The sequence below is a fragment of the Pipistrellus hanaki genome (assembly GCF_964339955.1).
Source record: "Pipistrellus hanaki genome assembly, chromosome: 11".
NCBI lineage: Eukaryota > Metazoa > Chordata > Mammalia > Chiroptera > Vespertilionidae > Pipistrellus > Pipistrellus hanaki.
The window spans coordinates 56416525-56433873 of record NC_140513.1 but is presented as its reverse complement, the minus strand read 5'-3'; the positions used below and the strand labels follow the sequence as shown (position 1 = coordinate 56433873).

Below are 17349 nucleotides of genomic sequence, written 5' to 3'. Positions count from 1 at the left end.
ACAAATTAAATGGCAAAAAGTAAAGATGTTTTATAAATTTTAATACAACATAAGGGCAAATATTGGTTATATAAATATATCAATATGATAACATAAAACAATAAATACTATATAAGCAAAGAAACAATAAATAAATAAATAAATAAATAAATAAATAAATAGCATCACCACAGTAACCTATTAGGGACTCATATCCCAGGAATTAAATTTAATAACATTTTCATGATTAATACCCTGACAACAGATTTGCTGAAAAAAAAAAAAGTGTAATTATTTCTGTGACTAAGGCTGACCCAAGAGCCTTTGACTTGGCCCAAGACATATGTGCAAACATGATGTGGCACATTCATCAGTGAGAATCCTTTCAAGGTGACCTCAAGTCTCCATCCTTATTTCTCAGGCTTTCCTGCAAGGCTCTTGTTGAGGAGAAGGACCTCATGATTTCCACTCTGACAACTTCCCAGGCGCAGTCACTATATTCCTTCTCCTTCAGGTAGAGATGGATGCCCTGGAAGTACCTCTTCAAGGCCAGGGCGGGGCCCTGCGTGGCCAGGGCAGGTCCCTCCTCTCCCATCTCCCGTGCCCAACAGGTGTCCAGGTCTTTCAGCTGCCGATGGAGTCCTGTGCGCAGCAGATCCATGAGCGTCGTGTTCCAGGGGACAGAGGAGTTCTCTGTGGCCAGGAGGTCGGAGATCTGCTGGAGCATCTGGTGGAGCACAGAGAGGGCCTGGGCCTTCTGGGCCTGGCTGCCATCCACCGCTGCCCGGGGGAATCGGAAGTGCTGTCTGTCCTTCAGGCAGAAGAGAGGGGAGATGGTGCTCATTTGGCTCAGAAGCACTAAGGTCTCCCTGCTGAGCAGGACGTGGTCCTCAAGGGGGTCACAGCCCAGAGCTCCAGCGGGGCCAGAGCTGAGCAGCACCAGGGCCGTGAGCAGAGAGAGCAGGAGGGCCATGGGCAGAGGAGGGTGCTGCTGGCCTGGCTGAGCTGGGCGTCTGGTGAACAACCTTGGGCCAGAAGTTCTGCAGTGACCTTCTTTCTAGGCAGGGCCCTTAAATAGGGAACACCACAATTTTCATTTTCTAAACATTTCCCCTTTCTCTTCCTTTTTTTGTTTTCATTTAATTTAAGTATTCTAAGATGATGTCATCAATATATACTACTGAATGTCACCATACACTTCACATGTGCCATACAAGTGGATATTTAATAGTCAAATGAGATATGTCTTTGTCCTAAAGTCAAAGTGTAGGTAGGTGCGTAAATACTCACACAGGTACATGCTCATGTATATAAATATACTGCATCAGTATTTCTCTCCTTTGTATTAGAAATAAAAGTTTGCCTTGACTCTGGGCAACATGGGCGTCACCTCTTCTCTGCGGGTTTGTGTATTTTCTCAGGTACTCACCAGACCATGGTTGGTAAATATACTCTTTATAACCAAGGGCTGGGTTTTGGTTACTGTTTCATGCATAGCTGGTATGATGTTTTCAGTGATTGCATTTCGGGGATGTCTCTCTTCTAGAACCCATTCCTGCAGGGCCATGTGGTTATGCTTCATGCAGGCTACTAGGTCAGAACTTCTGCCATTTCCTTCCAGCATTTGTAACTGGTTGTTAGTGATTCTCAGGCTGTACCAATATGCCCAGCAGGAATTGGGGTTCCTTGCTGGTGGGTGTAGGTGTGGAGATTCTCATAACAAGATAGTAATATTTTCTTAGCACCACAGATGATATCAGCTCTATAATAGTAACCCTTGTCCTGAGTGACAGTGTCCTCAGCTCAAACTCGCCTTGAGTCACCCCCTAAGGCAGGCTCACCCCATCCTGAGGTCTTTAGAATCCTGTCTGTTAGAGGAGCTTGTGTCTTTGTGGCAGAAGAACCAGTCAGGCCATAAGGGTTTGGCTCAGTAGATAGAGCATGGGCCCTCCCATATGAGGGGTGGCAGGTTCCATTCTGGACAAGGGTATTTACCTTTGTTAGGGTTACATCCCCATTAAGGGGCGGGCAGGAGGCAGCTGATCGGTGTTTCTCTATAGATATTTCTAACTCTCTTTCCCTCTCCTTACCTCTCTTTAAAAAGCAATATATATATATATATATATATATATATATATATATATATATATATGTGTGTGTGTGTGTGTGTGTGTGTGTATATGTATATATGTATATGTATATATGTATATATGTATATATGTATATATGTATATATGTATATATGTATATTAAAAAAAAAAGAACCTGTCACAATCCTCACCCTTCCCCCAGGAGTGTTTGTGTGAAGGACCCTTGTCCTCTGTAGTGACCTCCTCCTGAGCCAGGACCCAGGTGTCAGTGGTGCCCACAGCCCTAAACGCTGACAGCGAACGGTTGTTTTGTCTAAGTAGGTGGAGGCATTACTTATGCAATTGCAATCATTTATCTTCAGTGGGCTTTTCTGTCCCCTCCTCTATTGATGGGCACTTGGGCTGTTTCCAGATCTGAGCTATTATAAATTCTGCCACTATGAACACAGGGGTGCATAAACTCTTCCTGATTGGCATTTCGGGTTTCTCTTAGGATATATATTTAGACGTTGTATCTCTGGGTCAAATGGCATTTCCATTTTTAATTTTTTTCGGTGTGTATGTGTGGAAACTCTACACTATTTTTCATAATGGTTGTACGAATCTGCATTCCCAGCAGCAGTGTATTCGAGTTCTGTTTTTCCACATCCTCCTCAGTTCTTGTCATTTGTTGATGGTAGCTATTTTGACAGATGTGGGGTGATACCTCATTGTTTTAATTTGCATCTCTCTGATAATCAGTGACTTTGAGCATCTTTTCATATCTCTCTTGGCCTTCTGTATGTCCTGTTTGAAAAAGTGTATATTTAGGTCCTTTGCCCATATTTTAATTAGATTGCTTGTCTTCCTTGGTTAAGTTGTATTTGTTCCCTATAGATTTTGGATAGTAACCCTTTATCAGATGTATCATGGGCAAATATGTTCCCCACACACTGGACTCCCTTTTTATTTTTTGATGGTTTCTTCTGCTGTGCAGAGCTCCTTATTCTGATGTAGTCGCATTTGTTTATTTTCTCCTTATTGTCCTTTGCTCTTGAAGTTGTAGCCACAAACATATTACTTTGAGAGGTGTCAGAGGTTTTGCTGCCTATAGTTTCTTCTAGGATTTTTATGGTTGTTTATGTTTCACATTTAAATCTTTTATCCATTTTGAGTTTATTTTTCTGTATAGTGTGAGTTGGTGGTCCAGTTTCCTTTTTTGTTGTGCTAGTGTGGTTTTTATTGTTTAAGTCTCTACTTAAATTATGGAACACATTATGCTCAAAACATCTGAGGTGGGCACAGGATATTCAATGATGACGTCTCTTAGTGGAAATTTGTAGGACAGAAGTTGGTGACATTCAGTTGCTCATTCAGTCCGTGCGTTTCTATTGGGCTACTCTGTTCCTCTGTCTCATGCTCAGGGTGCAGGGCAATGAGGCTCAGGCTGCTAAGTCAAGGAGAAATAGCCTTCTTCCCTTAATTATTCATGGTGCTTCATTTTACATGTAAATAACCACATAGTCATTACAATTGTTTCCTTGGCATACTCTTTCTTGCTCCTCTGTCATTATTATTTTTTTAATATATATATACTTTTAAAATTAAATTTTAAAAATAAATTTGTATTGATTTTACAGAGGACTGGTGAGGAAGAGAGAGACAGACATATGAATAATGAGAGAGAATCATTGATGGGCTGGCTTTTTCATGCCCCCTACTGGGCATGGAGCCCTGGCATGTGCCCTGACCAGGAATCAAACCATGACTTGCTGGTTCATAGGTTGATGCTCAACCACTGAGCCTGCCCAGCCGGCCATCAAACCTTACTTCCTACTTCACTGTATGGTCAATACAAACGATGAGAAGTAAAGAAAGACAAAGACACTTCACATTTTCCTCTATAATTATCATGATGTCAGACTTTTTATTTCTCATTTCAACTTTCCCAGAAAGCAAAATCGAGAGTTGTTTGTGGGCAAAAATGAAAGAAATAGAATTCTGCGTGTCATAGAAGAGAAAGAAGGGAAGTGACTTCTGATGACAAGAGGACAAAGTGTAAGTTGGCAGAATTGGCTGCAGCCACACGGGGTTCCTGGTGCTGAGGCAGAGGGAGGATGGAGCCAGCCCTGAGCTACACCAACACAGGGATGGGTTGACTGCCAGAGGCTCAAAGAACAGGGCGTCCTGGGCCAGTGACCAGCCGAGTCACTTTCCTGTCTTTTAATGCTCATGGGATCAGCTCTGAGGACAAAACCAACTCTCAGAAGACTGGTGACCATGACACCTCCTGTTGGACAGGACCCTCCCTGCTGCCTAATGGATATTAACCTGATGTACCTGCTCCATCAGGTTAATAAATCCACTCAGCTGCTGGAAGATTGCCTTGAGAATGTGGATTTGAGAGAAATGGAATTGATGATCTAAGAGTCTGTCCTTACTTGAAATAATAATTATATTGATATTTTAAATAATAAAAAAATTTTATTGCATGCTAACTATGGACCAACCACTGTACTAAGATCTTTGAAATGGTGAATTCAACCTTCTCCATATCCCTATTTGCATTAAACTTGTTTATATCACTATTTTGCAGTATAAATCTGGAGCGAAGAATTATCTGGAAGGTACCAAGAATCCAAGGTCAAACCCTGAGACACTGGGTAGTCTGAAAGAGCCTGTTAAAAGGAGCCAAGGATAGAATTGGACGTGGGATTTATGAATTAAGGAGGGACCACGCCATTATAGCTCTGAGCAGGGAGAGAGGAGTAATAATGGATTCAAAGTTCCACTTCAAATGCCAGTGGATTTGTGTCTATTGTTCTGTGTGACATCACCAGTGTGGTCTGAGTACACAGAACTGACTGACTCTAAGTTCTAAGGAAAAGAAGACAACATTCCTTTTACATAGTTTTAAAGAGCAGAATTTTCTGACAATTGAAACAAGTGTGTTGCTGCCTCTGAAGTAACCGTGGTCCCTCCAATCCCCAGCAGGCCGCTGTGGGGTCAGAGTCCCCTGTGCTGGGGACACTGCTGTTGGCCCCGTCTCTGTGGGAGAGCTCTGCTCTCAGCATCCACTTCCATCTTCTCCCCTGGGAACCAGAATGATGTGCAGATACAGGTGACTCAGTGCAGGCCCTTCCCCTTGTTCCCCTCCCGAGGACCTGCCTTTTCCAGTCCAGGCTTTACCTGTCTCTGTTCTCACACTGCTGCTGACTTCCATCTCCTTCCTGCTCCTAGGTGTGCTCTATTTTTGAGCAGATGAGAGTCCTGCATGATGCAGCCTCCTCCTGGTGGAATCAGAGGGGGCACAGCCTAAACAGAGGCATGATGAGCTCCTGGACTCTGTCCCAAGTCGTGTGTGGACCTGGCTCCATGCCTTGACTGCGTTTCTGTGTGAGACTGCACATCAGGGCCTGGACAGCTGCAGCCCAGGAGTCAGCTGGCAGGGAGGGTGGAGCCTTGGCCACCTGTACTCTCTGGCCCTTGACCCTAGAAACCCTCAGCTGCTTCCAGTTGGTGCTGCATCCCGATCCCTCACAGCACATCCCTCAGTGTTAATTGTGTATCCTCCTACTTTGCCAAATTCACTTATGAAACCTAGCATTTTCTTGTGGAGTCTGTATAGTTTCCTATGTACAATATCATGTCATCTTCAGATAATGACAGTTTCAATTCCTCCTTTCAAAAAAAAAAAAAAAAACCCTCCACAACTCTAGGATATGAAACAGGCTGTGGCTAAAGAGATTTTCAAGGCAAGGTGACCAGAAGGAACCAAATCATTAAACATTTGCATCGCAATAGTATCATGAAAAGTGACACAACATGTAGTCACAATGAAAATAAAATCAACCAAAGAAGCTAAGAGGTCATCACATTTTAATGTTGTTTGGGAATCACGAAATCAGAGCCAGGTGATTAAAAAAAATAATGTCCTTTGTAGTCCTGTGCCTACGTGCATCCACCCCCTGCACCATGAGGTGGAGGAAGAAAGAAATGCAAGGGTTTGGCATGTCAGTTAGAGCCCGTTAAGCCATCAATGGGAGAGAAACAATCTGAAGACTGTGTCTATAACCTGAAGCAGAGATTTGAGAGATCCCTGTCTCTGAGCAATTCACACACATTTCCTGACTAACCTCCTCAGCCTTAATGCCTCGCTATTCTACATGCAGAATACAGAATGTCATCAGAGGGATTTTAGTAACTCATGTTTTCTTCTTGCGGATGTACATATGTCATGATTGATGTGAGGAAACGAGTCATGGGCCAAAGGTCAAGACACGTCTATGGGAAATGCTGATGCAAAGTCATACAGAAGAAGTCGGACTTAAGGAAGATTCTCATATGCAAAATATTTTCATCTTGGAACTATAACATGGGGACGGTAAAATCTTTTGAGAAATATCTTCTCCCTAAAAAAAAAAATGATGTGGAAGGTACAATTTTGACTCGGTTTCATTCTTCAGTCTTATGAAGGAATTGTCCCAGACTATGGCACTCATTGCAATTTCGTTGTCTCTGCATCCCAAAGAGCCAGCGATTTCCGTGATGTTGAAGCTGTCTACACTGTGGATGAGATAGCAATTTAACCAAATGTTAAGAATCCAAATAATGTTAAGCAACAGAAGAATGCTTGGCATCTCAGTCTCCTCTAGGACCTGCAGGGAGATGGCAGAAACAGTGTGATAAAGGGAGAGATTAGGCAAGCAAATGATAACAGCACAAAATCTCTGAAATGGTGTTATCTGTATTCATTAGAGTTATGAGACAGGATATACCTGATATTAACTTGGTGGTAAGAACTTTCCAATAAATAGTTCTAGGATGACTAACTAGCCATCTAAGAAGAAATCAATCTCAAATCTCCTCCCATACCAAAGGCCTTAAAAGAATCTTGATGGGGGAAAAAAGAAATGACAGTAAGATTAGATTTTTGAAAGAGAGAGGAGACTCAGAGGAGCAGTATAAGTTCATAAGAAGTAGCTAATTTTTGAAAGAAACTGCTCGTTATTTAAAAATGTATACAACAAACAATAATAATAAATTAAAATAAATTTGTATACAAATGTCTAACTTCTGACGAAACCGTTTTGGCTCAGTGAATAGGGTCCAGGTTTGATTCCTGTCAAGGGCATGTACCTTGGTTGTAGGTTGTAGGCATGTACCCAGTGGGGGGTGTGCAGGAGGCAGCTGATCGATGATTCTCTTTCATCGATGTTTCTAACTCTCTATCCCTCCCTCTTCCTCTCTGTAAAAAAATCAATAAAGTATCTTTTTTTAAAAAATTGCCTATCTTCTGCTTATGAAGCAGGATGTGTTCACAGAGACTTTCCTGGCAAGGTGGCTGAATGGCACCTGATCTCAGGATTTCCTCACCAACAATACAAGGAAAATCAAGTTAAAAATTAAGTAAAAATTAAGCAGCCATTAAACACTGGGAGAGAAATATTTGAAAAACGTTAAGCAGTGTGAGTGTTAATTTTATGTGTCAGCTTAGCCAGGCCACAGTAACCAGCTATTTCATCAAACATTATTCTAGATGTTTCTGGGAAGGTGTGTTTAACCTGAGGATACAGGCATTTACCATGTGGATGAGTGGATTTGAGGAAAGCAGTTGCCCTCCATTCTGTGGGTGGACCCCATCCTATCAGTAGAAGGCCTTAGCAGAAAAACACTGAGCTCCCACAATCAGAGGAGTTCTGCCTGCAGACTGCCTCTGAACTTGAAATGCAACTCTTTCTAGGGTTCCCAACCTCTTGGCTCTGGTTTTGGAAAATGCTGACTCCTACAGTCTGGGAAGCACGTGCTTCCAAGTATTGTCTGTCTCCTAAGTTTTTCTGCCTGGTGGAGGGGAGGACAAGACAGCAAGGCACAGGAGTCTGTGGAAATTGCACTGAGGCCTGGGTAACCCCAAACTGCAGAGCAGTGAATCCACATGTTGAGTGTGTTCCTTAAGGAAGAGAGGAGAGATCCCTCCACAATGGCAGGCCCTCCTGCTACCTTAGCAATTCATACCTCCGTCCCGATGAAATACCTCAATGACAATATTGTGCTGATTATAATAATTCATTTTAAATTATACCAAAACGGATCCATTGGAATAAATAAAATGTCACTAGCTCTCAGGTTACAATGACACTATTCATTCACAGTCTTTAGCTTGTATCAACTTTCTCTCTTCTGCTACCTAGATAAAAATTCTAGGTAATTTTTTTACTAATGAGTGAAAGGATGTCAAACTCACAATTGAAAGATATTCAAAGAGAATATTGTTCTGTTTAATAATAGCTGAAAAACTAGTAATAGTTGATGTTTGCCCAGTCGGCATGGCTCAGTGGTTGAGCATCAACCCTTAAACCAGGAGGTCAAGGTCCGATTCCCAGTCAGGGCACAGGTTGTGGGATTGATCTTCAATAGAATCAAAAGGTCCATGAAGCTGGGAACTCTAACCATTGACATCCAAGCATTCTCCTCCAGGTTTTAATTCCTGCAATCACTTTCAGTGTTGTTCTTGATGATGATTAACAAGAACATTGGTTGTTGCTGTTTTTTTTCACCAAAATAATATTTAGTGCAAATAGAGTAAAGATAAAGAAATAGGGCAGGCAAAAAGGTTGGAAGAATCCAAGATGGCTGCTCGGGTAGGCAACTAGCCGCAGCCGCACACAACAATTTTAATAAAATACAACTAAAATATAAAATGGACATTACCCAGAACTACAGGAAAGTCGACTGACTGGAAATCCTACAACAAGAAGCAAGGAGAAAACCAGAAGGAAGCGCGGAGGAGCTGTAAAAGCCTAAGGTACGGAGACAAGCGGCGCACGCGAAGAGGACGGAGCCGGAGAGGAGGGAGGCCGAGTGCCTGGCGGGCGTTCCCTAGCGGAAAGGAGATAAAACTCCGACTGTGCTGGGCCCCTGACTGCTCTGAACCCCAGTTCTGGGCCAGACCCCCGGGGACTCAGGCTCAGCCATAGGGAGCTGGGCTGTAAGGCGGAACCTGGGGAAGCGGAGGAGATCCCGGAGGCGCGCACACTGCCCCCAGAGAAGGGACGGTCGGCTGTGCCGCGGGATTGCCCTGACGGGAAGGAGACTGGGGCTCCAGACTGCTCTGAACGCCACCTCCAACTCCAATTCCAACTGAACTGAACCCCAATACCGGGCTCATTGTGGGAGAGCATAGACTGTTTGGCAGCAGGCGAAAATTGAGGGCACCTTTCTCTCAGAGGCGCCGGCAGCGAGCACTGAAGGACCCGCATAGGGCGGGGCTGACGGAAGCCAAAGCTGCAGGCTCCACCCTGAAACCCCGTCCCATCTGTAACTGCGAAATGCGACAACAAAATAGATCACAAACGAAAGAAATGGAGGACAAAAAGCGTCTGGATATAGAGTTCAAATCTACGCTTATAAGGTTTTTCAAGAATTTCCTAGAAAAGATGGATAAGGCCTATGAGGATATGAAAAGAGATCAACTAGAATTAATAAGGAGTCAACAAGAAATGATAAGGGATCAACAAGAAATAAAGAATACATTGTCTGAAATAAAAAATATTCTACAGAGTCCTAAAAACAGAAGGGAAGATCGCAAGAATCAAGTCAAAGATTTGGAACATAAAGAGCCAGAAGACACTCCTCCACAGAAGCTAGAAGGCAAGAGAATCCAGAAAATTGAAGATAATGTAAGAAACCTCTGGGACAACTTCAAGCGAACCAACATCAGAATTATGGGGGTTCCAGAAGATGAGAGAGAGCAAGATATCGAAAACATACTGAAAGAAATAGTGACAGAAAACTTCCCCCACCTGGTGAAAGAATTTGACTTACAAGTCCAGGAAGCGCACAGAACTCCAAACAAAAGGAATCCAAAGAGGACCACACCGAGACACATCATTATTAAAATTCCAAGAGCAAAAGATAAAGAGAGAATATTAAAAGAAGCAAGAGCAAAGAAGGTAGTAACTTATAAAGGAGCACCTATATGATTGTCAGCTGACTTCTCAACAGAAACCATGCAGGCCAGAAGGGAATGGCAAGAAATATTCAAGGTGATGAATAGCAAGAACCTACAGCCAAAAATAAGCTACCCAGCAAAGCTATCACTCAGAATCGAAGGCCAGATAAAGAGCTTCACTAATAAAAAAAAGCTAAAGGAGTTCATCACCACCAAACCAGAATTATATGAATTGCTGAAGGGGGTTCTTTCAGAAGAGAAAGTAAACAAAGATAAAAATTATGAACAACAAATACGTAATTATCAACAAGTGAATCTAAAAACCAAGGAAATTAAAAAAATCTGATGAACAATATTAACTGTTGAATATAATAGAATCAGAGGTATGGAAGGGGAGTGAACTGATGATTCTTGGGGAAAAGGGGAGAGGGGGGCGTGGGAAGAGACTGAACATAAACTGTGCACCTATGGATGAGGACAATGGAGAGAGGGGAAAGGGCAGAGGGTGGGGTGGGAACCTGGTGGAGGAGAGCAATGGTGGGGGGGGGGGGGGGGGGAGGAACATTTGTAATAATATGAAAAATAAAAACTTATTAAAAAAAAAAAGAAATAGGGCATACCTCCTCTAACACTTGCCTCGCAAAAGATTAAGCAGATAAAAAAAAAATATGTCATAAAATTGTTTATTTAAGAAAGCAGATCATGTACCTCTCTCTAAACATCATTTTGTAAATTCAAGATGTATGAAGTATCTTTATAATAACTCCTTTGTTTGGGTGTCAGGCATTTCTCAGCTGGTGCAGAAATGTGAGTGGAGATTGTTGGGGATCAGCAAACAATGCAGTTGAAGGGAGAGAGTCATCAGGATAAATTTCTTGAGCATTTATTGTTGACTTTCCCTTGAGGATTGCTACAGGACTAAAAGGCCCACTGTCACCTCCACTCTGAGGACCTCCCAGGCACAGGCGCTGTAGTTCTTCCCTCTCAGGTAGTTATGGATTCTTTGGAAGTACTTCCGCACGAGAACTCCCACCTTGGGACAAGCACGATTTTCTCCTTCTGTCTGCTCCAGGGGCTCCAGGGGCTCCAGGTTCTCTAGGCTGTGATGGTGGCTGGAGAGGAGCTGGGAGAGGAGGGTGTGGTCCCATGCAGCAAGGCTACACTGTGCGCTGAAGAGGGTGAACATCTGATGGTGCATCTGATGGTGCAGACAGGTGCATTCTGTCTTGTTCATCTGGGAGATGGTCCCCCTGTTCCAGGGAAATGTGAAGTTGTTTCTATCACCCAGGCATAAGTGAGGGGGGGTCCTTTGCAGTGGCCTCAAAAGATTGAAGACTCTCAGGTTGTCTGCTCTCTGGATCCAAAGTGTGTTCCCCGCCAGAGAGCCAGCAGGGCTGGAGCAGAGCATGGCCCCTGCCACCAGCCACACAGAGATCTGGGCCATTGAGGATTCCTGTGGTCCAGAGGACCACTGCCAGGGGGAGAGCAGGCACCATTAGCAGTGACTTCCCTTCTGGAGATTCTGGAAAGCGCTGCTCCCCAGCTGGCCAGAATCTATCAGTTGGCCTTTTCTCCTGCTGCCTTTTGAGAAAAGCTTCCTGTTGGAAAAGGCTGTGTGTTGGAAAAGGGTGCGTTTTTGGAAAGGATGTGTTTTAGGACACGCTGCCGTTTGGGCAGGGCAGCGTTTTGGAAAAGGCAGCGTTTTGAGAAAAGGTGGGTTTGGGGAAGGGCTTCGTTTGGGGAAGGGCTGGGTTTGGGAACGGCTGCGTTTTGAGAAAACTGCAGTTTGGAAAAGGCTGTGTTTCGGTAAAGTCTTTCATAGGGGATAGGTAGGCTGCACGTGGAGAGGGGCTTCCTTTTCAGTAAGGCTGCATTTTGGTAAAGGCTGCGTTTGGGAAGGTCCGTGTTTTAGAAGGAGCTGCCCTTGGGGGCAGTTTGCTGTGGAAAAGGCTGTCACGGGGAGAGGCTGCGTTTTGGAAAGGGCTGGGTTTTGGTCCAGCCTGAGTGATGGGAAGGGCTGCCTGTGGGGAAAGGGATCTTTGGGGGGAAAGCTGCCTTCACAGAAAGGCTGCCTTTGGGAGGCGCTGCATTTTGAAAAAGCATGCATTGGGGAAAGGCGGCATTTGGGGGGAAAGGCTGGGCCTCGCTCTAGGAGGGGTGCACTGGGAGGACAGGCGTGTTTAGAGAAAGACTGCGTTTGGGTAAAGTCTTTGGTAAGGGAGCGGCTGCCTGTGGAGAAAGGCTCCTTTTTGAGAAAGGCTGTGTCCAGGAAGGACTGCGTCTGGAGATGGTCCCTGTTTCAGAAAGGGCGGCCCTGGGGGAAGTTGCCTGAGGGAGAGGCTGGCTGGGGGACACCCTGCCATGGGGGAGGGGCTGCGTTGAGGAAAAGGCTGTGATGGCTTCAGAGATACATTGAGAGAAAGAAAGCCTGCTGCCTCCCGCACCCCTGGGAAGAGGGGACTGGAGTGCCCAGAACACGTGGCCGCACATGCTGAATGCGGCAAAGTGCCCGAGGAGCAGGAGCCACCGTGACCATGGAGCATGTTTACCAACAGCCACACAGAGGAGGCCTCTGGTCAGGAGCGCTGGCTTTGCGCTCTGACAGGAAGGAAAAGGAAAGTTCCCTGGTGGCCACGGCCTGGGAAGTGCCTTGGGGATCAGGTACAAGAGCCAGCGAGAACTTCACTGACCAATGTCTCTAACCACACCTCATCCTGAAGAACCTACCCATTGAAAAATACAAAAACCAGAGAGAATGTCCAGTTTGGAAACAGCAAATATTCCCTCCCCCACCCCAACCCCCAAACCACCACCCTCCCCCAAATGAAACACACAAACCATTATGTCATGAAACTGTTTATTCAAGAAAGCAGATCACCAGCATTCTAAACACACTTTTTGTAAATCCATGGTGTACAGGTATTTTTTAAAATAACCCCTTGATTTTGGAGTCAGGCATTTCTCAGCTGGTGCAGAAATGTGAGTGGAGATCGTTTTGGGGCTCAGCAAAGGATGCGGTTGAAGAGAGAGAGCCAGTCACCATAGAATGTTATTCTGAGTGGGCAGACTTTCTTTTGAGGATTGGTACATGATTGCAATGCGAAGTGCCATTTCCACTCTAACCACCTCCCAGGCACAGTTCTTCCCTCTCAGGTAGCTATGGATTCTTTGGAAGTACTTCCACCCCTGAATTCCTAGCTTGGGACAAGCCCAATCTTCTCCTTCCCTCTGCTCCAGGTGCTCCAGGTGCTCCACATGCTCCAGGTGCTCCAAGTGCTCCAGGTGCTCCATTTGCTCCAGGTGCTCGACGTGCTCGACGTGCTCGACGTGCTCGACGTGCTCGACGTGCTCGACGTGCTCCAGGTGCTCCAGGTGCTCCAGGTGTTCGACGTGCTCCACGTGCTCCACGTGCTCAACGTGCTCCAAATGCTCCAGATGCTCCAGATGCTCCAGGTGCTCCAGGTGCTCCAGGTGCTCGACGTGCTCGACATGCTCCAGATGCTCCAGGTGTTCGACATGCTCCACATGCTCCAGGTGCTCCAGGTGCTCCAAATGCTCCAGGTGCTCCAGGTGCTTCAGGTGCTCCAGGCAGTGATGAAGGCTGGAGAGGAGCTGGGAGAGGAGTGTGTGGTCCCATGCAGCAAGGCTGCGCTGTACGCTGAAGAGGGTGAACATCTGCCGAAGTACCTGATGGTGCAGACAGGTGCGTTGTGTCTTGTGCATCTGGGTGACTGTCCTCCTGTTCCAGGGAAATGTGAAGTTGTTTCCGTCACCCAGGCATAAGTGAGGGGGGTTCCTTTGCAGTTGCCTCAATAGATTGAAGACTCTCAGGTTGTCTTCTCTCTGGATCCAAAGTGCGTCCCCCTGCAGAGAGCCAGCAGGGCTGGAGCAGAGCATGGCCCCTGCCACCAGCCACACAGAGATATGGGCCATTGGGAATGGCAGGGGGAGTGTCAGGCCAGATGAGCAGCAGCTGGTCATCTTGGGTTTTCTGAAAGCGCGATTCTCCAGCCGGCCGCGAGGGGGCGCGCAGGTGGCCTTTTCTGAAGAGCCTTCTTGGGAGCCTTCCTTTGCTGTCAGTCTGGTCTCAGGGCAAGAATGGTCTGAGCCCCACAAAGCGACTTTCTGCTGCTTTTATAGTGAGCTAACAGCCTTCCATCATGCGTTTTGCAAAAGGCTGCTTGAAGATGGTGCGTTTTGGTAAAGGCTCCTTTGGGGCACAGGCTGTGTTTTGGGAAGGGCTGCCTTTTGAAAGAGGCTGAGCTTTGGTAAAGGCACCTTGGGTGCGTGCAGGGGGAAAGGCGGTATTGTTTTGGAAAGGCTGATGTTTTCCAAGGACTGCGTTTTGCAAAAGGGTACTTGAAGACGGGTGCGTTTTGGTAAAGAAGGCTTTTGGGGGAAAGGCTCCTTTTGGACACAGGCTGTGATGTGTGCAGGACCAGGATTTGGAAAAAGGGGCTGAAAATGGGTGAGTTTCGATTCAGACTACTTTTCGGGGAATAGGCTGCCCTTTAGCACAGGCTGTGCTTTGGGAAGGTCTGCGTTTTGGAAAAGGGAGCTTGGACATAGGTGCCTTTTGGTGCAGGCTGCTTTGGGGGGGAGGGCTTGTTTTAGGAAAAGATACCCCCAGGGTGATTGGGGACCCCATGAGCAGCACCTTCCCTTGGAGACCTAGGAAGCGCGGTTCCCCAGCTGGCAGCCAGGGGGCACGCGGGGGGGCCTGTGTGCCCCTGAGTTTGGGGAGCTCAGTCAGTGTGTCTGGAGCAGAGGCTCTGGCTGCCAGCAGAGCCCTGTGAGCAGCTCCCAGGGGGAAGCAGAGCCTCCACCGGGGCTGGAGGCTGCCTGGACAGAGCTCAGCCTGCGCCTCCGGAGGACTCGCCCTGAGGAACCCCCACAGCCAGGCCTGGGCTGCGCCTCCCAGGAGCCTGGGCTCTCCTTTTTCTGGAAGCTCCAGCGAGGCCCTTTGCTGCTGGGCCAGAGGTGGGAGCAGAGCGTGTGTGTGTGGGGGGGGGGGGGGGGGGAGGGGGGGTTGTGCAGAATTGGGGCGCTTTGTGCTGGCGATGCGCCAGGATTCGGAGCCGGGAGCGCGTGGAGGAGGGTGCTGGGGACATTCCCTCTGATGTTTCCATGTTACTGCCTTCAAGAGCCACAGAGGAAAGTTACAAACAAACAAACAGGAAAGTGCGAGCTTTAAAACGGCTGTTCCTGAAGGTATTCAAAATATTAAAATATTTTAATTTTACATATAAACGAAGTTTTAATATTTAAAAAATACATTGAAACACCGTTTAATTGAATCTTTAAAATATTTAAGTAGTTTAGAATTGAATAAATATCGCTGTAAATATTTAATATATTTTAAACGTAAAAACTATTAACACATTCCATTGAACTTTAAAAAATATTGAGCCCTGACAGTCTTGGCTCAGGGGATAGGGCATTGGCCTGAGGACTGAAGGGTTCCAGGTTCAATTCCCGTCAAGGGCATGTATGTTGGTTTGCGGGCACATCCCCAGTTTGGGGTGTGCAGGAGGCAGCTGATCAATGTCACTCTCATGGATGTTTCTATCTCTAATCTCCTTTCCTCTCTATAAAAAAAAGTTAATAAAATATATATATTTAAATATTAAAATATTGATTTAAAATCAACATAAAATGTAAAAAATGTTAGCAGGAAAACATCATTCTATTAGAATTTTAAAAATAATTTAATATTGACTATTAAGTAAATATTAACTGAAATTTTTAAAATTTTAACATTCAGATGATAAAAACTGCATGTATGAAACTTGCACTTTATTTCAACTGTATTTTATTTGTACCAAAACAAGTATTTAATGTGATTTTACTGTCTTGGCTGGAAAGGAAGCAAACACTTAATATTTTCAGGGTGACTGTGTTCAGCCTGGCCTGCCTGGCTCAGCGCTGGAGCATCAGCCTCTGAAGCAGGAAGTCCTGGTTTCATTCCTGGTCTGGGCACAGGGTCCGGTTGCAGCTAGATCCCTGGGCGGGGTTTGCAGGAGGCAGCCAATCAGTGATTCTCTCAGATCATTGATATTTCTATCTCTCTCTCCCTCCACCTTCCTCTCTAAAATCAGTACAAGTGATTTATTTAAGATTTTTTTTTTTTTAATAAAAGGGATTACTTGTTTTCAGTTGGGAGAATTGCCATGTTGGATAGTTTCTTATAACTATGTGCAATGATGAATCATTTTTCTTTAACTTCACTTTACTGAAACATCACAGGACCTTACTTTGAATGAATTGTTAAAGTAAAAATTGGTGTTGTGTGCAGGCTGGAGAGGACAGTTAGCAGGACAGATCTTTTCATTTATTTTGGTTAGAATTCTGTAGACTGAATGGAACTTGCTAACATTATATTTGCGCCGAGCCGTACCCCTTCCCTTCCTAAGCCTTTCAGGGACTTGCAAGTGGAAGGTCATTTTGTGTCACTAAAATGTGGGTATTTAGTTCCTCATGGATGTCCTGGCATAATTAATTTTTTCGTATTTCCTGGAAATATTGTGTATCTTGATGACTCAGATGTGAGTCCTTCTTAAACTCTGTGGCATCTATAACATGTACATGCCCCTAAGATGCCTCTGGCATGTTTACAGTGTAGGTGTGTATGAGTTCAAAGATTACATGTGGAAAGGAGTAAAGACAATCAAAGAGAAGAGGGATATGCATACCAGGTGTACTGGTTAATAATTCAGATTTTTTTTTTCAATAGATGGAGTTACACATATGTTGATATATATGTGCTTTGATATGTATGCTATTTTGTTGTATTGACAGCAAGCTTCAAAACTTCATATGTCAAATTTTCTGAAGATGTTAACATCATATATATTTTACGCTTAAAAATTAGAATTTCATCCCCCTCCCCCCCAAAAAAAAGCATTTGCAAGAAGTTTCCATTCTTTATTTTGAAGAAAAGTGCTGCTGAAAGTTATTATATACTTCGGAAAGTTATCGTATACGATCAGGGAAGTTTGTGGTGAACATGCTCCATCTCAAGATACTTGTGTACACTGGTTCAAATGCTTTAAAAGTGATGCTTTCTATGTGAAAGACAAAGAACGTCCAGGTCAACCGAAAAAGATTGAAGACCAACAATTACAAGCATTATTGGATGAAGATGCGTGTCAAACTCAAAAACAACTTGCAGAAAGATAAATGTTGCTCAGCCAAAAACTTATGGTCATTTACAAGCAATGGGAAAGATTTTAAAGCAGTGGTTCTCAATCTTCCTAATGCCTTGACCCTTTAATACAGTTCCTCATGTTGTGGTGACCCCCAACCATAAAGTTATTTTTGTTGCTACTTCATAACTGTAATTTTGCTACC

At 44.8% G+C, this 17349-nt stretch overlaps 2 protein-coding genes across 2 annotated transcripts; both read right to left on the bottom strand.

The window, feature by feature from the left end:
* Positions 1-364: 364 nt before the first annotated feature.
* LOC311629746 (interferon omega-2-like) lies at positions 365-1083 on the bottom strand (the record flags this gene model as incomplete). Its single annotated transcript, XM_084898135.1, has 1 exon — positions 365-1083. Exon 1 carries the CDS (start codon positions 950-952, stop codon positions 365-367), a length of 588 nt encoding a protein of 195 aa, XP_084754261.1. The 5' UTR covers positions 953-1083.
* Positions 1084-10909: 9826 nt separating this feature from the next.
* On the bottom strand, positions 10910-11443 carry LOC311629743 (interferon omega-1-like; the record flags this gene model as incomplete). The annotated part of the gene is made up of 1 exon (XM_084898132.1): positions 10910-11443. The coding sequence occupies one exon, from the start codon at positions 11441-11443 to the stop codon at positions 10910-10912; it is 534 nt and encodes a 177-aa protein (XP_084754258.1).
* Between the last annotated feature and the right edge of the window lie 5906 nt (positions 11444-17349).